Here is a 27,934-nt window from a genome sequence, read left to right on the forward strand (position 1 = left end):
TTTCCTTGCGATGACATTCTGGTTGCATTTATTTGTGTGGCTATTTCATCAGCGTAGCGTCTGTGCAGGATCACGCCTGTTGAGCTCACTGCCTCCCCTTGGTGCCTGGCACAATGCCTGGCACGTGCACTCAGCGGGCATTTGCTAAAGGACTGAATGACGGAGGTGAAGCCCGACAATCATTCCGAAAGCCTGTCCAAGTTGTACCCTCAGTCAGACGACTCCCTTGAGTAGATTTACCCATTCCTGGTGGGCATACATTCGATCTACAAATGAGGTTAATTTTTGACCCAGTATCCAGTCCTGTGTCCCGCGGAATTGGGCTCATCTCAGATTAGTAATGCCTGAACTTACTTACTGCTAGTCCCATATTTTTCAGTCTGTAAGTGAATGAGGCAAGGAGTATCCTAGTTATTTGCCATCATTTGAATGTGAAAGTGTGCTTAACATTTTTCTTTTCTTGGTCTTTGGTGAACAGTCCTAGGTCTAAATGTACGTACTCATGTCATTTGTCACCAGATGAGTTTCTTTGGTACAAGAAATCGTTTTAGCAGACATTTGTCAGGTATCTTCTCAATAGAGAATGTGCCACGCCAAGGCCTGAGGAGGACGGGAGTGAACCATGACCCCTGCCTTAAAGGCACCCGGCGTTGTGGGGACTGCGCCCTAGATGACAGGCTGCAGCGGAAGGGGCTGAGGTCACTGGGAGGGCTGCTGGGCTGGCTCAGAACATGATGTACAGGGGCTGCTGCCCCGCAGATGGCATCAGGAGCTGGAGGGTTAGTCACCCTTCCCCCAGGTGTGGCCTCCCTGCTGCTTGGGGAAAGCGCTGAGACCAAGGCCTCCGCTGTGAACTCCCGTGTGGTTACGCTGGAAGCACAGAGGGATTTTGCCGGTTTGCTGCTGGCAGGATGGCAGAGACATGCCCACAGGCTTCGAGTGCTGTGGGGTGTTTAGGGACAGTGAAGTGGGCGCCCTTCAGGTCGGAGAGGAGGCTGTGAGGGGCCCCGTGAGGCCCAGTCAGAGGGGCCCTCCTGGCGTCTGGGTTGATTCTGGAGCCTCCTCGGGAGGCACCTTCAGGAGCAGGGCCTCCAGCGCCCTCGCAACGGCCGTGGAAAGTCTCCCGCCCGCCTCGGCGGCCTCACCGCTCCCTCTCCTCCAGGGCCTCGCTAGCCAAGATGATTTGATGTTCTCCAGCTTTTAAAATCATTTCCGCCCACGCAGAACATCCTGCAGAGACGTTCAGTTTCCAGTGGGAGCAGAGGGCAACACTTACTCGAAAACTGAAGAAAATAAGCTGCTTTTTGTGGGGAGAGCAGGGAGTGTTGCAGAACTTATGTAACAATAGCTTGTGGTGCCCAGGCTTTAAAAAAGGCACAGTAAAAACGCAACGTACAGGCTCGCTGCTGTCCCCAGCACCCCTGCCCTTTGGTCTCCAGGCCTCTTCCCTCAGTCCCCTGCATGGTGGTGTTTTTACATCTCTCATTTAAAAATATACACACGCACACGTATACAGATATGTTAAATGCAAAATCATATTTATAAAATAAATGTAGGCCCTACAGAAGCAAAAAAACAGACACGTGCTAAGGAAGCAGAGCACAGCCTTCCCCTTCAAAGTGCTTAAGTCTTTTTCCTGTCCCACCCGTTGCCCTTCTCCCTGGAGGTAACCATGACCCTAAACTTTGTGATTATTTTCTTTTTATTATAGTTTTACCACCCATATTTATAGCCCTAAAAACACTAGTTTTATAAGTTTTAAACTTTACATAAATGGAATTATAGTGTATTTTTATGAGCTGTAAATACCCACACACATAAATATTCCTAAAACTCACCCACCTCGTTTTGCTTACTGCCCTCTGAGAGGGAGGGGAGTGGGTGTGGGACACGTTGGCACTTCTTTTCCTCACACTGAGGGCGCAGCCCCTTGGGGTCTCAGCTTCGTGTGCTGGGGAAGTGGTTGTGGTCTCTGGTTAGGGTCCCCGTTTCATACTATTCCTAGGCTTCTGTTTTCCTTTCTCCACATCTCAGAGTCTGCAAAAACTAAAGTTCACGATTCCTGAGGACCCTCTGGTGTCTGTGGATAAAGCTGGCATCAGAGCTCTCGTCACTGCTCTGGCTTCCCGCTTTGTCTCAGATGGCGACCCCTGATTATTCCTTGTTGCGTTCTGAAAGATGAGTTGTTTCACTCCTCATGTGTGTTCGTTTTCAGCAAGAGGTGCAGGTCAGGCATCTTTGCTTACTTACCTCTAGTTGGGCGCTCGGTGCTTTGGGCTGCAGAGGTGGTGGTGGGATGGCACTGCTTACCTGTGTTTTGTTTTCCAGCTCTGCAGGAGATGCTGCATAACCACTCCTTTGTGGGCTGTGTGAATCCTCAGTGGGCCTTGGCACAGCATCAGACCAAGTTATACCTTCTCAACACCACCAAACTTAGGTACATCAGTGAGTACGTGGAAAGAGCAGAGCTACTGGAAGAATGGTCCTGGAGGCACAGGCATGATGTAGTTGGAAGGGCCTGGGCTTTGAAGTCAGACATGGTTTCAAATCCAGGCTCAACCATTTACCATGGATGTGATGGTGGGCAGGTTCCTTTCCAAAACTTTGTGTCAGAGTTCTCATCTGTAGATTGGGATAAAGTGTTACAGGGTTTTGTGAGGATAAGAAATGACATATTGGAATCCCAGCTCTTTGGAGGAGATGATCTTGGTGGACTGTTAAAAAGGTTCCCAGCAAGGCAGAGCCACCTGTGTCCCGGCCAAGTTTCAGGGGTGCTCCCTTTGTCCCTACTGCTTGGCTCTCAAGCACAGATTCAGCTTTTCCTAAGGTTGCTTTATTTTTATTTTCAGTGAAGAACTGTTCTACCAGATACTCATATATGACTTTGCCAATTTTGGTGTTCTGAGGTTGTCGGTAAGTTTCTTTCCTACATCCTATTCCTGAAACTTCGATGACTGGTCATTTCTGAAAACAGCTTTGCCCTAATATCTTATTTGTAATGTAAATTTTTCTAAATATGCTTAGAATAGTTTGTGTTGTACGATTTGCATATGGGGGTATCTTTAATTATTATAGTTTTATACAAAGAACAGCCATTTTGTAGCCAACTTTAAACAGATGTTTATTATTATAGAAATTAGTATCTACTTAAGAAAATTTAGACCTAAACACAACCCCAAACAGCAATTTTAGTTCATTTCTTCCAAGACTTTTTCATTGCCTAATTTTAGAGTTAAAAATCATACTACATATCTATGTAGTTTCATATTTTCTTTTTATATGTGACATTACCAAAAAAGCCTTCTGGAACTTTTATTAGGATTGTGTTGAATCTTTGGCATTTTTTAGAAATTCTAAGTTATTTTGCTATACATAGAAATACAAGTGTTTTTGTACATTGATCTTGTATCTTGCAACCTTATTAAACTCATTAATCCTAGTAACATTTTTATAGCTTCCAGTCAGATTTTCTATATAGATAATAGCATCTGTAAATAAAGACAGTTTTCCTTCTCCCTGTCGAATCTGGATGCCTTTTCTTTCTCTTGAATACACATAGACCAATGCTGAATAGAGGTGGTGAGAGTGGAAATCCTTCTTATTCCCGATCTTAGGGAGAAAGCAGCCTTTCACCATTAATTGCTTCCTGCTGTAGAAAGGTTTTTTATAGATGCCCCTTGAGGTTGAGTAAGTTCCCTTCTATTCCTGGTTTGCTTAGACTTTTTATTTAGGAGTGGATGTTGAATTTTTCAAATGCTTTTTCAGTATTTAAAATAATTGTATGGTTTTTCTTTAGTTAATATAGTGAATTACATTCATTGATTTTCATGTATTAAACCAGTCTTACACTCCTGGGGCGAACCGTTTGTACATGATGTATTTCCCTTTTTAAATATTACTGGGATTTGTTAAAATTTTGCTTACAATTCTTGTATCTGTATTCATGAATGATACTGTAGTTTTCTTGTATTGTCTTTGGTTTTGGTATCAGGGTAATCTGCCCTCATGGAATGAGCTGAGAAGTATCCCCCCCCTTTTCCGACTTCTGAAAGCGTTTGTGTAGAATTGGTGTTTATTCCTTAAATGTTTGGTAGATTTCACCAGTGAAGCCATCTGGGCCTGGAGATTTCCTCATAGGAAGGTTTTAAACTAAAAATTCAATTTCTTTCATAGATACAGAGCTATTCAGGTTAACTTTTTCTTCTTGAGTGAGCCTTAGTATCCTGTTTCTTTCAAGGAACTTGTCCATTTAAGTTTTTAAATTTATTGGCATGCAGTTGTTCATATTTTTTACTCTTTTGATGACTATAGATCTATAGTGATATAATCTAATTCCTAATATTGATAATTTATATCTTCTTTTTTTTAACTTGGTCAATCTGGCTAGAGGTTTGTCAATTTTATTGATCTCAAAGAACTGACTTCTCTATTTTTCTGACTTCTATTTCTTTGATATCTGTTCTGATTTTTATTCATTGAGATGTTTTAGGGCCCAAAATATGGTCTAGGTTGGTAAATGTTCCATGTACACTGGAAAAGAATTTGTATTGGTCTTGTTGAGTACAATGTTCTGTAAATGGCAAGTATATCAAGTTGATAGTGATGCTCACATCTTCTGTGTCCTGGCTTTGTCTACTTGTTCTGCCAGTTACTGAGTAAGGGGTAATGAAACCTCCAACTGTAATTGTGAATTTGTCTATTTCTCTGTAGTTCTGTTAGTTTTACCCTTTATATTTTAAAGCTCTGTTATTGAATGTATAAACATTCAGGAGAGTTACGTCCTTTTGATTGAGTCCTCTCGTTATGTAAAAATAAGAACAGTGTGCCGTGGGTTTAAAACATGAAAGGAGAATGTATGACCACAGTAATGACTTCAAAAAGGGAGAAATGGAGGAAAATGGAGGCACCTTATTTTTAACAGATTTCAGTTTTCTTCCACAGCAGATGATTTACCTGAAACGTCATTCTCTCATTCACCCTCCCCATTGCTTCAGTTACGGGCCGCGCAGTAGAAAGAAATGATCTGCCCAGTGATTTTCTAGAAATGTGTGTCCTCAAAGCTACACAGAAGGAAAATGCCTCCTCGCAGTCTCGCCCTTCCCTCCTGTTGAGCAGGCTGTGTGTCACCTCTGCTGAAATGGCCACTGCAGAGCAGGAAGAGGTTTTATTGAGTTTCCTTGGGAATCAGTGTTAGGCTTGTGGCTCTGTGGCTCTTCCTACAGTGGTTTTGTGGAACTTGGGCTTCACTTGGGTGTTGACTCTCCTTCACGTTCTTGTCCTTCCTAGGAGCCAGCACCGCTCTTTGACCTCGCCATGCTCGCTTTAGATAGTCCCGAGAGTGGCTGGACAGAGGAGGATGGTCCCAAAGAAGGACTTGCCGAATATATTGTTCAGTTTCTGAAAAGGAAGACTGAGATGCTCGCAGACTACTTCTCTTTGGAGATTGATGAGGTGTGTGACGACCATTCTTGTGCTTGTTGTGCTCTTCACATGAGAGTCAAGTTCTGTAGTTGGTCCCAAATCAGGGTGAGACTAGTCGTTTGCATGTGTAGGTTACACAAGCTTTGTCATCCTTCAGGCCATTCCTGTTGCCAGGAGGCCGAGTCTCCCCGTCCCTGCCAGCCAGTGAATGAGCCACTTGCTCTCCATTTCTTCCTCTTACCCTGATATTTGGGGCTTTCCTTCCTGATATGCTCTTTGGGTGAGCCAAAGAAAAAGTTGTTCTGCTACATGACAGGACAAAAAGCTCTTTTTAAGTGCTTAGCTCTCCTGCCCCGTCAAGTACCTGGTCACCAGAATCACAGGTGTGAGGACAAGACCTGGAGGAAGCTCTGGGGAAATGGAATCTATTTAAGTTAAACTGTAATAGCATTATTTCTTGTCCCCCCCATCCTGGCCTTTTTTCCCACAAGCAGGAAGGGAACCTGATTGGATTACCCCTTCTGATCGACAACTATGTGCCCCCATTAGAGGGTCTGCCGATCTTCATTCTTCGACTAGCCACTGAGGCAAGTGATGGAGCCAATACTAAGCATGTGGGCACGTGAGTGTGTGCTGGGGGGAGGGCATAGTGCCCCACCTGCGTTTGGAATGATAACCATGAAATGGGCAAAACAGGTAAAGGCCCCTTTCTCACCCTCACCTAACCCCAGCAGAATCCAGCAGTTCTAATTCACGGCTTTCATGCCTAAAAATCGCATTTAGTTTTAAAGTCATCTGTGATCTCCATTTAGCAATGAAGTGCTTTTAAAGCACATACTGATGTTGAGGTATTGAATTCTCTTTGGACCAGGTGAACTGGGACGAAGAAAAGGAATGTTTTGAAAGCCTCAGTAAAGAATGTGCTATGTTTTACTCCGTCCGGAAACAGTATATATCCGAGGAGTCGACCCTCTCAGGCCAACAGGTATTGTGGTGATGACGCTGGCACCCCAGGACTGGGATGGGCCCTCACACAACTTTAGGAGATGAAACTTTCCCATCTCTAAATTCCTAGGATTTCACTGCACATAAGGACACAATGGTCAGCCTTTATTCCTGAATTTTATTTTCTTCTGCTGGTCTAGAAGGTACCTCCAGAGTGATCTCCCTGTGAGATGTAAAGTCACAAGTCATCACAGTGAGACGGGAGGTTGAGTTAGATTGTCCAGGGCAAGTGGGTCTGTATCTCCCATTGGTAGCCCCTGAGTGTAGCCACAGTCTTTAGATTCTTGACCAGCCTCCCATCTCCTTTAGCTTTTGCCTGACTCTACATCTGACCACTGCTTTGCCAGGAAAACAAGGCTGTACTAAGGTCAGGTCCCCAGCTTTTCTTATGGAATGTCAGCTTGACACAAATAGGGTCTGGGTTCCTCTTGTTCCTGTGTCACTTTTTCTAATCAGATGACAGTGCTTTTCAATCAGTAGCTATTTCGGAAGGGTTGGGTGGGTGGGGGTAGTGGAGGTTGAAATGGTCTAAGAATCAAAGGGTAGCAGCTTTTTCTCAGTGATTACTTACAGCCATCCTCTGAGGTGAAGTGACATGCTCGTTTCACAGGGAGAAAACTAAGGGACAGTTGGCATGCTCAAGGATTCTGAGAGCCTGTAGGTATTGGAGCCACGGTTCAGTCCTAGGTCCTGTTGGCCAAAGCCCCTAGAGAATAAATATCTCATTGCAGTGAAGGAGGTAAGGTAGCACACTTACCAAACTGTGCTGAGAGTATGCCAATTGATTGGAAAAGTTTACTTCAAGGAAAAGATGGATGAGAAAGAATATATTCTTGTACATGAAGTAGTTAAGGCTCAGATTTAGGAGAGGAAGGATGGAGCAAAATAATCCCCATTATATTTATTTTCATTTACCTATGGAGCTTTTAGGAAAACGGGACTACATTAAGACCTGTTTTAGAGGTAAATTAGAAATGTACTGCCTACTACTGCTGCCCAAATACCATAGTCAGGACCAGACATTAGTTAGATCCTGCCACAATAACGCATTCTCCCTGAATGGAAACAGAGGTTCCAGGGGAGAAAGTCTCATGAGAGCCGTGGCTTCTTCATTTCCCCCATCTCATCGCTGTGTTCAGGCCTGTAGGGTATGAGAGGCTGGCCTAGACCCTTCACAAGCATTAGGTAGCAACCCATTATAAGCTACCAAGACTTTCCCAGCCCAGTGCATGTCAGCCAGGAAGCCAGCGTATGCCGGGATACAATGGGGAGGCTTATGACATCTGACACGTTTTTCCAGAGTGAAGTGCCTGGCTCCACGCCAAACTCCTGGAAGTGGACTGTGGAACACGTTGTCTATAAAGCCTTCCGCTCACACCTCCTGCCTCCTAAGCATTTCACAGAAGATGGAAATATCCTGCAGCTTGCCAACCTGCCCGATCTATACAAAGTCTTTGAGAGGTGTTAAATATGGTCACTTATGGACTCTGGGTGTGTTCTTCCTTTGTATTCTGACGTGGTAGGTCTTAAGGTTAAAGACTCACATTTGCCTTCTAACTAGTAGCACTCCGTATGCATGGGGATCAACTATAAATAAATTGTCAGATATGTCCTAACATGATTTCTTATTTCATTACACTTGAAAGCTTTTCTAGATTGATTTCGCCTAGTATATACCTGATAGTGTTAAAGAATCCCAAAAGTAATTTGAAAGCCCCCTGGACATCTGATAAGAATTCTAAAGAGGCCTTGAAGATTTCATAGATCATGTTCTGATTTGATTCTTTCTAATATTAGGTGATAGATATTGTTAGTTCAGGTGCTTTTTTAAAAGAGGTCCCTGAACATCGAAGACTCTAATGACACTGCCTATGGAGAAAGCTGAATTGATAATCTATTGGTACCTTCAGTAACCAAAGAATAACTGATTCTTAATTTAAAAAAGACTTGAGAGAAGAACATAGCCCTTACCCAGTCTACACCCAGTATGAGTTTCTAAGGCAGCGCGCTTGGTCAATAGCTATGACTGCCACCAGCTTAAGGTAACTGAAGTTCTAGGTCTTATTTGAAGGATGAGATATAAATACACACTTAGACTCTAAGTGCCATTAAAATAAGCTACTTTAATATTAACCTGCATTAATAGGAATGTGCACGGGGAGGAAGAATGCCTATATTTTTAAGGTAAAATCCAGATTATAAGACTCAATGAAGAAAGTTCTGTTAGAGCAAAAAACTATCTTACGAAGAAGTGGAGCCATTCCACGTGGAAAAGACAGACGACAGACAGAGAAGGGGCAAGATCCAGTTTAACACTCAGAACTTCCACAAAGCAGGCAAGGGCACCTCAGAAGTGAGATTCCACGAGCCTGGGAGGGACACAGGCTGAGTGACCATGGTGAAAAGAAGAGGGGTCTCAAGGCGCAAGAGCTGGACCACACTGCCTGCTGGTTCCAGCTGTGGGATTCTAGGGCAAACCTGCATTTCAGAACATGCCTCCCCAACTAGGAAATCATCTTAGTTCAGGAGAGCAGTTTCCATATTTTAAAAACAAAGGGCTAACTACTCTAAGCAACAGAATCACTGACTCACATTTGAGTTCCCTTTATTATCTAGTTTCAGGTCTAACTTGATTCTCATTGTGGCCTTGATTCATTAGACTTTCCCCAGTATTTTTTCTGTGTAAACACACTGACGATACAATAATATTTCCATAAAACCACCTTGATTCTGAGAGCAAAAGAGGATCACAAATCCTACAAAATGGCTACACTCAGTGACAGAAACCTCTGGGGACCTTAAGATGAAACTGAAGTTTTTAAAAGACAAAGTCCTATATTCCAGAGCTTTCCCTAGGAGGGAGAGAAAAGAAGAGGGGCAAGATCAGGCAGGTGGCCATGATCTCCTTTAAAGGCTCCTCTAACAAAATGAATGTGTCAGTAGCCAATTGTGGTCAGCAAACGGGTGTGTTTAATAGAATCTCCAGGTAGATGTCCCACCTGCCTGTCCTGCCCCCCCCCCCCAATTGGGCTTGTCTGAGGTTTCATTCCACAAAGCAGCAGCAGATGAAATACCTTAAAAGATACAGCACAGTTGATGTTGAAGACTAAGGACCCTACTCTTACTTTAAGAGTACTGGGACCTGGATTTCCCTGCCCCATGCAATAAAGCAAGTTTTATATACACTCCCCATATCTTTTTCTAACATTTTCTTATATAAATTTAAATATTTTACAAAAAAGGCTTTTTCCTCCAAACATATAAATTTTAGTGAAACATATATTCCCCACCTGTGAACTTGTTTCTTCACTAAAATATAAATGCTGTCTGACATGAAGGGCATGCTTTGATCACTGGAGATCACTGAAGTCTGAATTGCACTGTGGAGAAGGCACTTGTGTATTCTCTGAGGTCTCCAGCAAGTAGCTCAGTGAGCACTCAGAATTGCTGTCCTCCACAACCCAGGCAGAGGCCTCCGAGTGCCCAGTCACTGAGGAAGCTGGGGGCAAATGGTGAGTAAATTTGATTCTAAAATTACGGGAATAAAAAAACAAAAAAAACCCAGCATGGACCAGTTCTTAGCCTAGAATTAAACTACAAACAAAATCCAAAGTGTTCATTCATGAAGATTCAAACCTATTTCATTCTCTCATAAATTATAAAATACAAAGGTGGCTATATTAACGACAAAACTCAAACAGTACTGAAAGGGGTTTGTCAACGGACAGAAGTCAGTCCCTCTGGGTGGGGCCCAGGAGAGCAGCCAGGTAGACGGGTGGCGTTCTTATTGCTGGGCCAGAAGTGCTGTCCTGTTGGCCTTCATCTTCTCCAGCCGCTTGGCCAGGTGGCTGTTGGTCATCTCCATCTCCTCAATCTTGTCCAGTGCTGTTCGTAACTGGAGACAGGGAGAACTCGGTCATTTCACAGGGTCAAAAACAAAACCAAGTGCTACTTTATTTCCAACTTTCTGGGACATGGACGCACTGCTGGCTGTGATGGGCTTGCATAGGATCCCACAGCCTAATTTTTTTTCCAGTCAGCTACTGACTGATGTAAAACAATGGTGCTGAGCATTAATCATAGACAGGACCTACAGAAGTTGGAGAAATAGACCTCATCTAGAACAAAAATTAAAAGTATTCCTTTTCTTATTATCTAACTGATCAAAACATAAAAGGAAATGGCAGTCACTGTACAGGTCAAACACCAACACAAAGAGTAAGTGACTCTACCGCTGTTTCCTTCAGATTGGACCCTGGATCATATTCCTTATGCAACAAAGAATTTGTTTCCAAAGGACTTTTTCGTTTTTAGGAATGTTTTCCAGGAAGCATATTAAAACAAGTACCTCTCGTTGTAGCTTCCTTTTTTCTGCTTTCAGTTCATCTTCCACTTTCTCAGCATTCTCAGCAGCAGTTTTATATCTCAGCACCTGTCCCTCAAGCCGGCTAATCTGTAAATATGAGAACACAAGCCTCTGGTATTGGGCACTAGGAACAATCACTTTTTTGCAGCCTAGATGGAAATACAATGTCATTAAAATTCCAAGTAATCTAACACAAGTCGCCTTAGGGTGAGTCATAGGTCCTCTCAGAACTCAACTGCTATTTATAAATCAAGAAAGGTCCCCAAAGGATTACAGCTGTAGAATCATTACAGGGCCAATTTCCCATGGTAAGTTTTATGATGACCATATTGTTTAAGCACCAAAGTAACAATGCAGGAGGAGACACTAAATGGAAAAGATACTAGACGTTTTCAAATGTGCAATAAGGCATTTTGTTATAAACTACGATCTTCCTGAATTCTCATGAAATATATACAAAAACTAAAATTATAGCTAAAGTTTTCTGTATTTTTACAGAAAACAGAAGGCGGATATACCCTGCCAGGTGTTCTCTGCTGGCTTTTCCACTTTAACATAGAGCTTTTCTAGAGATCCAAGTGTATACAGGCAGCCCAAAGGAACCTAGGCACCCATGGGTTAGCCACTTAGAAGCAGGAAGCAGATGTGTTTTAAGGGAATTTAAATTACTAGGCACCATTAGAAAAAGTACTTACACTTTGCTCCAAGGTGGTTATATCCTGTTCTGCTTTTGAAAGCTTAAACTTGTATTCACTAATTTGTCTATTAGCATCCCCTAGAACAGAAGAGAATAAATGAATCACCTCTCAGAGGTGAAGGTGTGACCCATCAGGCAATGACGCCCTCTGCAGCACAGGAGAGGGAGCACTGCGGGGTCTAACAGGACAAAGCAAATGCACATGGGGCGACCATGGTACTAGGGCAGCCCAACCTCTGGAACTGTGGATACTACGAGAAGCTCTAGCACATGTGTTACAACAGCATCCCTTGGGTCAGGGGTTAGAAGAAAACTCACTCTTCACCCCATGATGTCTGTAGGCAGAGCGTTGAGCAAGGAGCCCAGTCAGCCAGCCTTCTCTGCAGCCCTATGGCCCAGGGAGCCTGTGCTCACAGGACTAGGCCCTCGGGCTTCCCAGCCCCTAGCCCTGCACCTTCCCACCTCTCAGTCCTTCTGCTCTCCCATACCTCAAGTGGCCCTTGTTCCCCACCTCTGATTTAAGTCTTAACCAACCTCCAAGGTTATGCTCCATTTTCACCTCCTTCATGACTCTCAGTTAACTATAACTTCTCTTTCTCTTGTATTTTGTTTGCATTCTTTTATAGTATTTATCATGCTTTCTTAACATTACATATGTATATAAGGACAGAGGCCCTGTCTAGCCTTCTTGAACCCACTTCTGTATCTAGCCAAGTGCTTTGTATATAGTGCATGCTTCATAAATATTTGCTGAAATAAATGCTTTTCAATAATGTGGTCATGTGGTATGGGTAGAGATATATAAATCAGTAGATATATATTTGACCCAAGACGGAAATAATTTAAAATAAGAAGTTTATCTTTAGCCAGTCTGGCTCAGTGATTCTTAGAGCATCGGCCCGTGGACTGAAGGGTCTTGGGTTCAGTTCCAGTCAAGCGCACAAACCTCGGCTGCAGGCTTGGTCCCCAGCCCTGGTTGGGGCACCTGCGGGAGATGACCAGTCGACGTCTCTCTCACATCTGTCTCCCTCTCCCTCCCTCCCTTCCGCTCTCTCTGAAAGCAATGGAAAAATTCTCCTTGGGGGAGAATAAAAACATTAAAGAGAGAAGTTTACAAGTGATGGGGGAGAAAAAGCCCTCCAGCAAGGCAAAGTGGACCAGAGTGCTCCGAAATGATTGCAGGGTGGGAATTGTAATCCAAAGAATCCACCTAACTCAAGAACTTCTGTGCTGTCCCACACAGCTAGGTTACAACCACCTACATAATCTTCAATGCCAGAGGCTGTGCTAACTGGATGGTTACTATGACCCTAAAGCCATGAGGTTATAAAACCCTCTCCCCAAAAGCCACCCCTGGGCGTCAGAGAGAAGGATCTATCCTGGGCTCTGAAACAGAAGCTTCAGGATCTAGTTTTTAATTCTTCACCCCAGAAACATGTGATCAAAATGTGCTGCTTCCTTCTCACTCTCAAACCACCCATTCCTCCCTGTTTTCAAAAGTCTATGTCCTTTGTCTCAGCCATTTCATCTGTGTTTGAAATTCCATTCCAAACACCATGCTTTACAGCCAAGGCAGTGTCCAGGTGCAGGACTCCTTTCCTGGCTTTCTGGTGCAAAGGAGCTGCCTGCTTTTGTTGTGGCCTTGTTTTAAATTCCATCTAATAAAAATTAGAGTTAACAAGAAAACAGAGAAGATTCTGAAACTACTCAACATTAGTGTGAGTTAGTTCCAAATATGCCCCTCCAATTATTCCAAGATAAATTCCACAAAAAAATTTTAGGTAGGAAGGGTGCTACATGGGAGCTTCAGGTTGACGTGGGTATGGAAGAAGGCAGTGTGAGGATGTCATTATGTGCAAAATGCTCTCATCCCTGAAGCACACAGGCTAGCAGAAGTTTCTACTTGGCTCCATCACTGACCAGGACTGTTCTTCCAGACAACCTGTAGACTAACCCATCTTTGTAACAGCTCCTCTTAAGAAATGTGAATTATAAGACACCAGCAGTGAGTTTACAATCCCACCTCTAGGACACGGCCCATACAGACTGGGACTGTCCTATCCCTCAGCACTTACTCTGCATTTCGATGAACTGCAAGTCGGAGCCATTTTGCAATCCGGCCAGGTCACCAGCCACCGTGCTGTCACCCCTGAAGCATTTCTGCCGCTCTTCCTCGACCTGCAGCTTCAGTTTTCTAACCTGCAGAAGAAACAAAGGCTTCTCAGCAAGATCCAGTTTGTCAAAACAGGCAGACGACTGGCCCAACGGCTATGTCATAGAAGAAGGCAGACCTTCATCAGCCACACACATCATTCATTCAGAAGCAATTTCCTTGAGTGCCCACCATGGGGACACACTGCTAGAGGTGCTAGGGGAAGCTGTGAACAAACAACAAAAGGAATGAGCTCCAGGACCAGGTGACACATAAAAATAGTTGTATTTTATTATGTGAGTGGGATTTTGGAACACCACTTTTCAGTATTTTTTGTTCCTTTTATTAAAAATGGAAATTCTACTAGCAGATGTTTTTGTTTTGTTTTAGAGGTAGGTTAACACATTGTATGCAGGAAACGTATTTATACGTTTTACGTTGACTGGTAGAGCGAGCAATAAAAACTACCCACAAACAATGTGTTAAATATTCTTATTTAGAAAATTTTCTGTATGCAGAGATAATTAGAAATACATTTTTAAAGTACGTTTAGAGTAGCTAATTCATGTCAGCCAAAACTAAAAATAATACAGGTGTCCGTCAACAGGAGGGTACACAAACCACAGCACAGCTATACAACGGGATCACTACTCAGCAAAGAAGGGGGAAGTGCAACGGAACACCACAACAACATGGCTGAATCTCATAAGTATGTGAAAGACGCATTCCAGTTAGATAAAACTCCAGACAGTGCAAACTAATCTAGAGTGGCAGAAGCAGGTCAGCGGTTGCCTGGAGAGGGGAGAGGGAGGTGCAGGATGGGAGGTCTACGAAGGGCACAGAGACACTGGGCGCTGTATTTTCAGCACCTTGGTTGGTGGCCATTTCACAGGTAGTGCTATGAGCTGAGTTCTGTCCTCCCCGCCACTAGTTCTTGAGCTGAAACCCTCAGAATATGACCTCCTTAGGAGATAGTCACCGCAGACACAGAGTTAAGCTGGGATGTGGTTGTATGGAACAGGGAGGAAGCCTAATCCAATGTGGCTGGTGCCTTTGTAAAAGATCTCGATGGAGAGATAGACACATGCAGAGAGATGACAATGTGAAGACACAGAGAATGCTATCTATGAGCCAAAACATGCCAAAGATGACCAGCGAACCACCAGAAGCCAGAAGAGAAGCATGGGGCAGACTGCCCTTCTCCAGCCTCAGAAGGAACCAACACAGTGCTAGCACCTTGATCTAGGGCCTCTGATCTCCAGAACGGTAAGACGATACATTTCTGTGGTTCCAACCACCCAGTTTGTGGTAGTTTATCATGACAGCCCTAGGAAAATAATACAGGTGCGTACATTTGTACACTTTAACTATGTGCAGCTTATTCTACACAAAGTATACCGTAATAAGGCTGGGGATTTTTAAATTTGAAAAATAAACTAAAAATTAAAATTAAAATGGACTTTGTGTTGTTGAAAAAACAAGGCTCAGTGGAGAAAGGAGCCCCAGGTGTGGAAAACAAGGAGATTAGGGGAACAGAAATGCACTGAATTCTGAGGCCTCTAGTGTACACTCAGGTCCCAGAACACAGACATCTGGGCCTGCACCCTCAGGCAGAAGACTGGAGGATATCTTTAGAACTCTGACTAGCCTAAAATAAAAGACCGACATTCCCACATTGAAGTTCCCAACAAAACACCCAGCCACATAAATCTTCACAAAAACTTGGATAAGCCTCACCCATTTCCTCAGAGCTGCCCATCAGCTTTTAAGTATCCAGCTCTTACACTGAAGACCGAATAAATATACATAAGAGCAACTGGAAGGAAACAAACTGCAGACAGAAGAAAACAAGCCAACCAGCCTATCAATGTCCTCTGAGATAAGTGAAACTATGTACACCCTTGAAATGACTGCAGAAATAGAAACTCAACAAAAGTATTAGAACATAAAGTTGACAAACTTTTAGAAGTAAAACAAGAAACAAAAAGAAATGGGAAAACAGGAGAGAAACAAGCAATCAGAGCATCGCTGCCAGAGGTCTCATGCCCTCTCCTTCAGAAATCAGTCATGTCTCCCTAAATGCCTACAACTCTTATCATCACAGCAAGCACAATTCAGAGCCAATCTGCCCACCCACACACACAAGGGGAGGTGCCTCTGGACTGAGACACAGCCTCCCCATGCCTTCTTTATCCTTCATCAAGGGTCAAGGGTGAGTCTGCATGCTCAGAGTTCCATGTCGCTTCCCCAACTATATCCTCAACTCCAACAGGGGTCAAGGGGAAGCCTGAGCACTAGGAACAAATTTGCCACTCCTCTATTGAGGAAAAGGCAAGCTCAACACTGGGATTACAGCCATGCTTCCCAGGCACTTCTGCCCTTGCAACACACATACAGTCATCACGACTATTTGCCTTGAGTGAACTGAGACTAATCCCAGTATCACCATCATTCTGTCCAGCTCAAAAAGGGTCATACCTTCTCCGGCACTCTTCCCAAAGGGTTCTGCACAACCCCTTCCCTGTCTTCACCTCCTAATCTTTCCCAAATCCTGAAACTCTTCCCCTGTGCCCATTCTATCACCAGCAACCCCCTGATCCTCGATCTCTTCTCTGAGCACTCCCTTTACCCTAGTGCTCTAGTAGGATCTTGCTTCCTCTGCAGCCCTCTAAAGTACTCCCAGAGCCCTTTATTTCTCCCACAGTCCTCCTACTGCTGAGCCTGAAAATGGAATGGTGTCCTTTTGCTTTCCTTGCAGTTGCCAAACTAGTCTCCCTCTAGCCTCCCCAAACTCCCAGTTTGTAATCTTATCTCTTCAAATTATGTATACTAACTACCCCTCATCACTGCCATCATCCCATTCTCTCTTCACTGTTTTAGCTCCTGTCTCACACTCCCTCAAAACTATTCCTGTCTTAATTCTTGGCAATTTCAAAATATATCTAAGTAGAAGATTTCTCCTGCAACTGATCTCAGTTTCCTGGAACACCTCCTCTCCAAGGATCTTTGCCGTCTGTCTTTTCTTGGCCTCAGCCACTCCCACAGTCATGTACTATATATTATCATTAGATAACTGCAATCCCTACATACATCTGATCCACATATCTTCTAACTGCTATTCCAGATCTTTCTGGCTCATTCTCTTTGGGCCCCAATTCCAAAAGACCTTTGGTCCCAATGGTACCTGTAATTCATGGGTCTCAGTTCTTTCCACTGTGTCTTGAGCTTCCCAGATGTCCCCTCAAACCTCCTTTCCAGGTTAATCCAGGTCCATCAACACTCTCTTGCACACACCCGCACCTCCTCTGCCCATTCTACTCGCCTGGTAAAAGCTAACTCTGCCCATTCCATGTCTGCACCGATGCAGCTTAATGAGGATGGAGAAACACAATAAATGCATTCACAGAAACCTCTAACATACCATACAATCTACTTGTTAGTTATATTTGTTGTTTACTGCCTGGTCTCCTACCACTAGAACATAAGGTCCACTGGGGCAGGAATTTTAACTGATTTCTTCACTGAAATATCCCAAATGCCTAGAATAGTGCCTGTTACATAGTGGAATCTCATTTAACATTTGAATGACTCAACAGGAGTTTCACTCAGGACATTTTCCCAGAATTGAAAGATAGGAATTCCTACAATTGACAGGGCCCCACACATGCATGAAAACTCCAAACTCCATCACTGTGAAATTCCAGAACACTATGAAGAAAGAGTATGACGTAAGATTCTAGAGAGAGGAAAAAGGGTCACATACAAAAGATCAAAAATAAAATGTCCTTGAAATTTTCAACAGCCAAAAGTAGAAGCCAGAAGACAATAAAGCAATTTCTTTAAAACAAAAAAAAGATGAAGGACAACAATTATAACACAGAATTCTATACCCAACTGTTCAATCAGCTAAGAGGGTACTCTGAAGACACTTTCAGGCCCACACACCCTGCTCTCAGGAAGTTACTGGGAGATGTACCAAAATAGGAGAATGAACACAAAGGAGGGAGGTGTGAGACTGCAGAGAGGAAAGGCGACCTACACTACAAGCGGGGGAAAGCCTAGAAGGGGATGAAGGGCGGCAGGTCTCTGAACTGCGGGAGTGTGCCGGGAAGTCCAGAACGGATGAGTGTGAGGCTCCACAAATCAAAGGATGGGACCGAGAGAAGACTTCGTGCATCTAAAAACACTGAGAGGACTTAAACTGCTGTTGGAAAGTCTGCAGCTAAATTAGTAATAAACACACAGAAAAGCAAGCAAATGAAAGGAACAGTACAATATTAACTTTGGAGGAATCAAAGAGTCATGGAAGAGAGGAGAGGCAGTCGTGGGGATGGGAAGTATGCGTGTGTGGTACGGACAGGGGATGAAAGAAAGCTAAGTGCTCACCTTCCATAGATGGAAGGCAACAGAGAATGCCAAAAACAGAACAATCGAGAAGCAACATAAGCATGTTATACACAAATAAACAAGAACAGTACACACCAAATGAATCAGCTAAAAGCACCAAGTAGGAATGGTCGGGGGTAAGGGTGGGAGGCAGGGCCGAGCACTTCTGTCTTCATAACAACTTTGGAGAACGGTCTGACCCTCAAACTATGTGTCCTATAAATGTTTTCAAAGAATAGGAAACAACAAAGAGGTAAAATGTGAATTCCTTTTACCCTTCAAATCTGACTTGAGTGCTGATATTTAAAATAAGCACATCTCTTTCTAGTGTGCATTAGTTTGCTAACATTTCACCATGTGATTCAGTCAGTTACAATTAACATTACCTTCCAATGAGAAGAAAGCCTTTACCTGTGATAGCAGCTCTTCCTTTTCTCCAGCAAGTTTTCGTAGCCTTACATCTAAAACAAACAAAAAAGGCTGTAAACTAAATTTGTAATGATGTAGTATATAAACAATTAAAAATAATTCTACAAATTAAATAGCAAACATTATCCAATAAACTTACAGCTCTGACTATCAAGACATGAAGGTTTAATGGTGTTAGGAAAAGTACTTTATTACTCAACACATATTTCCACACAACTGATATTTATCAGGGCACTAAATATATTTGCTCCCAAGAGCAGTGATTTTCCACTTAAAGACAAACTGAAGTGCAAAGATCATTTCCCTGATTCAAAACTTTGCAGCTCTCACTAGTACACATACAACTCACACGCCAAGGGTGCTCCCACAGGCTTAACTAAGCCCTTAGCAGGAGAAAACGAAATATGGGACAGAAGACAGGGGTTAAGAGTGGGACTGAGAGGAGAAGCTGGATCAGAGAAGACAGAGGGCCCGGCCAGGCACAGTGCAGCGGCTGAGAGTCAATCTAGGATCCAGGAGATCGAGGTTCGATTCCGGTCAGGGCACATGCAGGGTTGTGGGCTCGATTCCCAGTCGGGGGCATGCAAGAAGTAGCCCATCAATGACTCTCTCATCACTGATGTTTCTCTCTCTCCCTCTCCCCTCCTCTCTGAAATCAATAAGATACATTAAAAAAAAAAAAAAAAAAGGACAGAGGAACACAATGCTGGAAGAAGTGAAGGCCCACAAAAGCTAGTGGGGGGAGGGAAGGGGACCAGCTCTAAAATGTGAGCCATCAAAGGCTACTCAGTCTCGCAGCAGGATCACTGGGACCACTCCTGACCTGGAGGGAGGGGCTACTTGTTCCCAAGCACACGTATTAATATCGGACCCTTGGGCTGAGGGGATGGATACCAGCAGATAAGTAAAAGCAGCAGCTGAAACCCAGCCAGCAGCCACTACAACCAATCAGGGTCAGAGCTAAATATAAGCTCCAGTTTCTTCAGCACCTTCCAAACAAGCACAGATGCTCTAAGCTGCCAGAGCTGCACATTCAGTCCATTCTCTAGAGCAGCTCCACTCACCTAGCTAGCATCTACTGCTTCATCAAAGTGCTTTACAACTACATTTCTGTAATTCTGACACTAGAGACTGTGCTCACTAACTTTTGAAGAGTTTTTTTTTACTTCCTCCACTCTAATAGCCTACTCTTCTAGGAAACCTACACATCTATGAAAACAAGATGAAAAAGATGATTTTTAAAATTAATTTATTTTTTAAAATATATCTTAATTGATTTCAGAGACAGAAAGGGAGAGGGAGGAGAGAAAGACAGAAACATCAATGATGACAGTGTCATTGATTCGCTGCCTCCTGCATGCCCCCTACTGGGGATCGAGCTCCCAACCTAGGCATGTGCACTGACCAGGAATTGAACCTCAGACTCCTAGATCATAGGTTGATGTTCAACCGCTGAGCCACACCAGCCGGGCAAGATTATTTTTTAAATAAATAAAAGTAAGCTGATGATACAGTAACTATCTGTGTCACTTTCCTCCTGTACAGCAGGGTTCTTAGAGGAGGCCATTGGTGGGCACCTGTGTGGTTTCCTGAGAGAGGTGTCACTAGATTCTCAAAGGGTTAAATTTAAGAGGTTTAGACTTTATGAGGCTCAGAAGCCCTGCTCTGGAAGTAACACTAATATCTACCTTCTTGGTCATCTGTTTCCTGCCTTAAGAAATGAGGTTGCAAAGAGCTATAAGAACCCTGGGATAAGTAGCAGAACACAGAACCAGATGCTCCAGGAAGATCATACTTGGAAAGTGGCCTACCAGCCCACTGGATCCCTGAGACGCAGGTTTTTATTTCATTGCAAAAGCAATGTGCTATCTCTAAGTGAAAAAGCAATGTGTGTATACCCACAGTGCTTCCACCCAAGGGACTTACAATGACCCAAATGCTGGTTTCCCAAGGTCAAGATGTCTGAAGACACTGTGCCCAGATTTCTTCCTGTTAAGGACCTAGATAAGACTCAGCCCTTGTGTTGTTTTTGTTTTCCAAGATGAGATATGAACAAGCTGGAAGTCTAATAGGGTCACATTAATCCAAGTAACATAGCAACCAATGTCTTACCTAGAGGGCCTTCTCCTGCAGACTCTAAGACCTGAGCAGCTTCCTGAGACACCACAGTGATGGCTCCAACCACTGGCTCATGATTAACATCACCATTGGGAGTGCCGTCGGGGATTATAACTAAGCCATGTTTCTGTGGGGAAGGAAAAAAACCCACCATCAAAAAGACGGCCCACATGGAGGCAGTATGCTCTGTGACAACAGGTCTGCCACAGGTAAAACCTGGTGAGAGCCAGTTACACACAATACAGCTCTGTAGAAATGACTTAAACCTAACAAATGTGGGTTGAAGTGCAATTGCTGTGGTGTGTACGCATGCCAGGAAAGATGACAGACGAAAGGAAGGAGAAAGCGCTGAAGGACATGAGCTGTAGGCTAATTAACATACCTCTCCTGTCTTCACCGTCTCCTTCAGGTCAGCCAGCTCCTCTCTGAGCATATCTCGCTCATTCCTAAGGCAGGCAATGTACTCCTTCTGTTTCTCTAGGGCCTGGTTTTAGACAGGTAGTGAGGGAAAGAACGGCACAGAAAAAAAAGCAAGTGAAAGGGAGCAGAGAAGTACCTGAATCGAATCAAGATAAAGGCATAAAAGACAAGGCAGCATTTAGAAGCTTGGAAACGAGTAGTTAGAGATGGGAGGAAATACAAAGTTATATGGATATTCATCTGCAGAGGGAGTTTTAAATGCAACTGGTTAATCGTGCACAAATTCGACAAGCGTGCTTATCACATCAGGCAGGAGAGCAAATCTTTCTTTTCCAGTCAATGAAAGAAACAGGAAATGGAAAATGAAGGCAGCAGTAATATTAAAATAAAGTTGACCTTACTGTCTCCTTAGTACGTTTTTATTTGGTGAATCAATCAAACAAACAAAACCCCCCCATTTCAACTAAAATAGTTTATTCAAAAATACACTTGACCTTTTTTGAGGGAAGAAAAAAAGTTCTACAAGAGAAATGACCAGTACACACAATGTATTTTCATTAAATATAGGCTGTAGTGACTTTTCTCCAAGTAGTATGGCAAAACATTCCTCAAATACTGCTTCATTAAAAATAGCTAGTTATGTCCGGCCAGCATGGCTCAGCGGCTGAGCATTGGCCTAGGATCCAGGAGATCGAGGTTCAATTCCCGGTCAGGGCACATGCCTGGGCTGCAGGCTCCATCCCCAGTGGGGGGCGTGCAGGAGGCAGGCGATAAATGACTCTCTCATTGATATTTCTCTCTCTCTCCCTCTCACTCTCTGAAATCAATAAAAATGTATTTAAAAATTAAAAATTTTTTAAAAAAGCTAATATTCAAAGGAATTCTCGAGAACTTATTTTGTTAATTTAATTAAATACAATTAAGAGTAATTTGGTTTTCTGATATACTTTCTTTTTTTAAAAAAAATATATCTTTATTGATTTCAGAGAGGAAGGGAGAGGGAGAGATAGAAAGAAACATAATGATGAGAGAGTCATTGATCAGCTGCCTCCTGCACGCCCTGGACTGGGGATCGAGCCTACAACCCCAGCATGTGCCCTGACCAGGAACTGAACTGCGATCTCCTGGATCCTAGGTCAATGCTCAATCACTGAGCCATGCCTGGCCAGGCCTGATATGCTTTCAAAATGTGAAAAAAAAAACAAAAAACAGTGACAAATACAGCCCACCTATAGTGGGTAGCAAATATGGTTTTTGGAATCTGACTTTTGAGTCCTGGCACATAGTAACTTGTCTATGCCTCAGTTCCCTCATCTGAAAAAGGGGCAGGGGTAATAGCAGCACCCATCAGGTGGGCACAGGCTTAAAGGGGTGGTCAGTGTAAAGCCTCACCTGCTGTGCATGAGATAACAGGGAGGGCTCTGGAGAAGCCAGCTGGTGCTTCTCTTTGCATTTTCCCTGCCACAGCCTGAAACCCACAGCTGTCAGAGCTGAGGGGCAGTGCAGAAGCAGGAACACACTTTGGTCATCAGTAGCAAATCAAATCTAGTCTATGTAATCAAATAGCCCAGACCTCAAAACATACCCAAGTTAGGCAGTCTATTCAGGGACCTGACAGCTGGGCCTTTCTCTACCCATTTGTTCATATATTTAATGTTTTCTGCCAACATTCCCATTAACCCAAGAAGTTCAACTACAACAGGTCACTTTCCTCTCAGTTTATTGGGGTGGCTAACTGCTTAGTAACTGGTTGCTGAGTAGTTGGACAATTTTTGAAACCATTACAATCATATTCTACAACCAAACTGGGAGTAAGTAAGGAAAGAGAGCAACTACCATTTGCGTAGCTCCAACTATATGGTAGGCACTGTTATATATACATATAATTATGCCTTTATATATATAATTTCTCCCTTACGTACCCTGTATTTTGTCTTATCCCCATTTCACGGATCAGAAAACTGAGGCTCAGAGAAGTTATATATTTTTTTGCCCAAAGTCAGAGTAAGTGGCAAAGCTAGAAAATGAATCCAATTCTTTTTGTTTCTGAAGCCCTTGCATACTTTTCCTATGTGGCAGCACCACAAAGGCCACAATTATGTTCCCTTACTGTCGTCCCAGATGCTTCTGGAAAAGTAGTCCACGGGGCAAGTCCTACTCCTCCCTTACCCAAACTGCAACATCAATATCTTTCTTTCAACAACTGACACCGTATGCCAGGGCTCAAGTCTGCCTGTGAATTAATATGTTTCTCATATCATAAGGCATTACTCTAACACTTCAAGCTAACATTAACACTCCATTACATTAATGACAAGTGTGCGACTATGACAACACAGCACAAGCAATACTCTCCTGTCCATTGACAGTCGCTGGGTTAGATGTTTTTGGTTACTGGTGTCTGCGTGCAGAGGTAAGCCGTGCATCAGCATACGTAACTGCGTCAGTGATCACGGTCACAACATGATCCATGTAAATACCACCACCGAACAGAAAAGCTCTCTCAGGAACCGACCCACGTGAAACTAGGAATTCCAGCAAATGCGTGAGCATGCCATTTGCTCCTCTCCCACATCTTACGGCAGTGGACTTTATCTTTACTTTTGGACTTTTTAATTTCATCTTCCCATAATTAGGGATGGGAAAATAAAATACATCCTGTTAAGTTCTCCAGTTTCACCACAAAGTTTGAAGAGAACTGAAATACCTTATAATTGGAGTAAATGTATTCATGCTGCATCTGAAACCCTCTGTATTACCTGACCGTATAACCACTGCCCTTGTGTTTCCATTCAATAATAGCTCCTATGGTAAATTTTTTCCAGGGGTCAAGTACATGCTTGTGGTGATCTAAATAATTCTTTATCCCTGACCTAACCTCAAATTCTAGTGTCAAGAAGCCTGAAAGATATGTATAACAGGCTGAACTTTGGGCAACAGCTTAACTCTATATAATTGCACAGTGGCACAAATATCTTTAGTCAGAATGGGAGTGAGTCCTATACTGGGCTATACAGATATATAAGCGCTTCATATGTATCTATTCTACACATGGTCACCTGGTGCTTGGAACAGCCTTGGGGATAAAGGCATGAGCACTAGGATCAGTGAAGGAAGAACTAAAGAAAACTGAACTTTAATATGAGAATAATGGCCATGCTCCTTCATGAAGTTACTAACTTTAAGTCTTGAAAATGAAGCTAGAGATGAGTGCAGTAGGTAGTCACTGGCCATGTTGGAAGTGGCTTTATTAGTCAAGGGAGGACCACATCACACGCACTGGAATGGCTACCACCAACAAAATAGAAAACAAATGTTGGTAAGGATGTGGAGAAGCTGGAACACTTGTGCCGAGCTGATGGCAACATAAACCGGTGCAGCTGCTATGGAACATAATAGGGTGGTTCCTCAAAAAATTAAACATAGAACTGCCATTTTATGCAGCAATTCCACTCACAGGTATATTCCCAAAAGAAATGAAAAAAGGGTCACAAAAATATATTTACAAACTCATGTTCACAGCAGCATTATTTGAAACAGCCAAAAGGTGAAAGCAAACCAACTGTCTATCAACAGATGATTGGATAAACAAAATCTGGTATATACATACAATGGACCATTACTGTCTTAAAAAGGACATCTGACACATGCTACAACATGGATGAACTTTGAGGATATATGCTAAGTGAAATAAGCGAGTCACAAAAAGACAAATATTGTCTGATTCCACTTATATGAGACACCTAGAGTCAAATTCAGAGACAGAAAGTAGAATGGTAGTTGCCAGGGGCTGGAGGGAGGGGTGGGTTTTGGGGGAGTTGTAATTTAATGGATATAGAGTTTCATTTCTACAAGACAAAAAGAGTTCTGTGGCTAGATGGTGGTGACAGGAGCACAACAATGTGAATGTACTTAATACCACCAACTAACTACACCTAAAAATAGTAAAGTTTACGTTATTTGTACTTTACCACAGGTTTTAAATTTTTTTTAATGTCAAAGAAGGGACAAACTATTGATACGTGCAACAACTTGGATGAATCTCAAGGGAATTATGCTGAAAGTAGGTAATTCCAAAAGGTTATATATTGTACAATTCCATTTATATAACATTCTTAAAATGGCAAAATTATAGAAATATCTATAGACTAGTGGTTGCCAGGGCTTGGAACAGGGTGGAGGAGGTAAGAGATATGGCTGTAAAAGGGCAACTGGAAAGATCCTTATAATAGTGATGAAAATGTTCTGTGTCTTGACTATATCAATCAAGGTCAATGTCCTGGTTGTCATATTGTGCTATAGTTTTGCAAGATGTTACATTTGGGAAAAACTAGGTAAAGGACATACAGGATCTCTTTGTATATTTTTAACAATTGCAGGTGAATCTACAATTACTTCAAAAATGTTTTAAAAGTTTAATTTTTAACAAAGCCAAAGGAATGCATTATTATATACCACAGAGAAAGAATATACCTCCTTATTCATTTAATAATTCCAAGAAAATTTAAAAGTCAAATAATTTATATCTTAACCATCAGCTCAGCTTTTCGGTAAGAAAAAAATTTTGTTTTATTTTGAAGAGCTATTTTATTGGACTGAGGAGTTTGGAATTTTTCTATGGCTGGTTCAAAATAATAAGTTTAAAATACTGAAAAAATTATACAAAATAGAAACTATGGGCTTGCAGATATGTGCTAAAGAAAATTATGTAAGTTCCTAGAAGAAACCCATCTAGACAGTGACCAGATTTTAACTAAACTGTCAAATTACCTACTCTGTGCCAAACATTTTTTCACACCTCATTTTAAATTTCTCAAGTGAAAATTTAAGTAAAGTTGGTAGCTCACAATTTTCAAACTGTTAACAGAGTTGTTAATTTATACTCCAGAAGACTCTTCTAGTTTTGGGCAGAACTTTAGAAACTTGGTATTTAAGTATTAGGAACTCTAAAAGGTAGCTTTATTTCTTTAAAGCTTTTGGTCTAACCAAACTCTTCAGAGGTAATTTTGTTTCCCATGTGTTCATTAATGACAGGATAAGGTAAGGTCACTGGATGTGTGGAAAAAACTGGATACTAGACCACCCCTAACAATAGAGGTGTGATCCAGAGGGTCATGTCATGTCTATTTTAAGTGCTCTTGGGGATCTTTGCTACCTTTCCCTACCCCACCTAACCTATTCCCCCACCACAGCCCCTCCCTGACAAGGTATACCTCCAGCAGCTATGGCTATGCGGTACCCCAACTGCAGAACAGATAGCTCCTGCCATGAGGCGGGGCTGCCAAAGGCCACACGGGATGAACTGGTGGAACTCTTTTCAGTCTACTGTGTACGTGGAATCTACCTCAAGGGCTTAGCAAAAAAGCACGGAAGACTTTTTCCTCATCTGGGCCCCTGCTCTGGGGAGTTGTGAGGTTATAATTAGAGATGACGTCACGATCTGGCAGCTCTGGTAAATGACATTCCTACCCACTTCCGTAACTAAACTGATGTTAATCTCTTCCTATTTTACTAACCAAGGATTTATGGAATGCTAACAACCCTCCGAGGTCCCCACTCCTTATCCTCTTGCCTCTTATCCAAATTCTTGCAATGTAAGGATATAATGTTAGCCACAGAGCTTGAATTAAATGCCTGTGGCCGCTACTGGGTAAGAATACTGGAGAAATAAAGAGCAACTTCCTTAAAAGTTCCTATTGTAGGTTTCACAAGCCCAGAGGCAGCTGGAAGGAAGAGTTCTTTCCACACATAGTATCACGTTTTCCCACAGAAGTTTCTGTCTTCTGCTTATTTCTCACTGTATAAATGCTAAAAATAGTCAAAAGGACAGACTTTTAGGCACCTCTAAGTTAAATTATATTGGTCTATTCCTCGTCGATGAGCTTTGGAGCAAAGCCCAATTTCACCCATACCCTAATGCTTTTATCTTTCCAAAGAAGTGTCTCCTGCAGCTCAAACAACTCCTTTGTCATGGTGTCTACCTTCTGCTGCATACGATGATTCTCCTGCAGAGGCAGAGGGAGAGAAGTAATGAAAGAGCAAGAAGAAAAAGGGGGGAGGGAGCAAAACAGAACAAAAGCAAGCTGATAAAAAAACGTGAAGGGGGAATGTCGGTGACAAGAAAAGCGGGAGTTGCCAGCTAAAAGGAAAGATGACATCCAGTGTCTTGGAAACACGACTCATTGGCTCACGGCTAAGACAGTAAGTAAGGGGACTGGGAATAAGTGTTCCAACCACAGCTATGCGGCTGCAAGCAGCCAGGTTTCTGTGTACACACTGCTCCACATGTGGACAGGAAGACTCTTCCTGTGATAACTGCCCGTTTTCCAAACACGGAAAACTTACATTTCTAAAGAGGGAAATTCAGATTTGTTTATGATCCTTATCATAAAGAACAAGCAGTAGTTTAAACTTTATTTTCTTAAGCAGAACTAGAAAAATACAAGAGAGACATATCTTAGTTTTATCACTTTGAATTTCTGTTAGCAGAATAGATTATAGAAAGACCATCATGAATTATGAATGAACACACTCACATCGATGTTCAGAAAAACCAGAATTTAGTATTTGGTAATTCTTAAAGAACTCTTCTGTTTAGGCAATGATGCTCAATTGCCCTCTTATGTTTAACAGGTTTTCTTTTATGCATTACTGGTAAATTATCATCTCTTACTCATGCATTTCTTACCTACTTTACCATGCAATTCTGCAGACCAAAAAGCACTGTTTTGTCATACTCAATGTTTTTCAGTTATACATAAATATGGATATTAACATCTAAGAGATGTTAATTCTAAATATAAGAAACACCTAAAACTAATTTAACATTTTTAAAGTTTGTATACCCAGCACCCTGGGCTTTTAAAGAAACCACAGTGACAAATTACAGAAATCACACATTACAATTCCTCTTGAATGCCATCATCAAATTAAAAACTAG

The 27,934-nt window shown here is 42.5% G+C and overlaps 2 protein-coding genes across 36 annotated transcripts in view; one reads left to right on the forward strand and one right to left on the reverse strand.

Annotated features, from left to right (window-relative positions):
- Positions 1-8,063, forward strand: part of MLH1 (mutL homolog 1) — a 34,027-nt gene extending 25,964 nt beyond the window's left edge. For all 3 annotated transcript variants that reach the window (XM_081160107.1, XM_081160108.1, XM_081160109.1), the window contains 6 exons: positions 2,329-2,437; positions 2,850-2,913; positions 5,287-5,451; positions 5,916-6,008; positions 6,293-6,406; positions 7,727-8,063. In XM_081160107.1, the coding sequence (XP_081016233.1) occupies positions 2,329-2,437; positions 2,850-2,913; positions 5,287-5,451; positions 5,916-6,008; positions 6,293-6,406; positions 7,727-7,894 (713 nt within the window). In that variant the 3' untranslated portion in view covers positions 7,895-8,063. The remainder of the gene's footprint in view (positions 1-2,328; positions 2,438-2,849; positions 2,914-5,286; positions 5,452-5,915; positions 6,009-6,292; positions 6,407-7,726) is intronic.
- A 466-nt stretch (positions 8,064-8,529) lies between these two features.
- Positions 8,530-27,934, reverse strand: part of LRRFIP2 (LRR binding FLII interacting protein 2) — an 86,739-nt gene continuing 67,334 nt past the window's right edge. For 18 of the 33 annotated variants that reach the window (XM_081160111.1, XM_081160138.1, XM_081160141.1 and 15 more), the window contains 8 exons: positions 26,907-26,999; positions 20,957-21,058; positions 20,569-20,701; positions 18,439-18,488; positions 13,565-13,688; positions 11,488-11,567; positions 10,775-10,879; positions 8,530-10,321 (listed from right to left, as the gene is read on the reverse strand). In XM_081160111.1, coding sequence (XP_081016237.1) covers positions 10,211-10,321; positions 10,775-10,879; positions 11,488-11,567; positions 13,565-13,688; positions 18,439-18,488; positions 20,569-20,701; positions 20,957-21,058; positions 26,907-26,999 — 798 coding nt within the window. In that variant the 3' untranslated portion in view covers positions 8,530-10,210. The remainder of the gene's footprint in view (positions 10,322-10,774; positions 10,880-11,487; positions 11,568-13,564; positions 13,689-18,438; positions 18,489-20,568; positions 20,702-20,956; positions 21,059-26,906; positions 27,000-27,934) is intronic. The other 15 variants (XM_081160136.1, XM_081160117.1, XM_081160118.1 and 12 more) reach the window with 2 other exon arrangements.

Source organism: Miniopterus schreibersii, assembly GCF_964146895.1.
Source record: "Miniopterus schreibersii genome assembly, chromosome: 15".
Classification (NCBI taxonomy): Eukaryota; Metazoa; Chordata; class Mammalia; order Chiroptera; family Miniopteridae; genus Miniopterus; species Miniopterus schreibersii.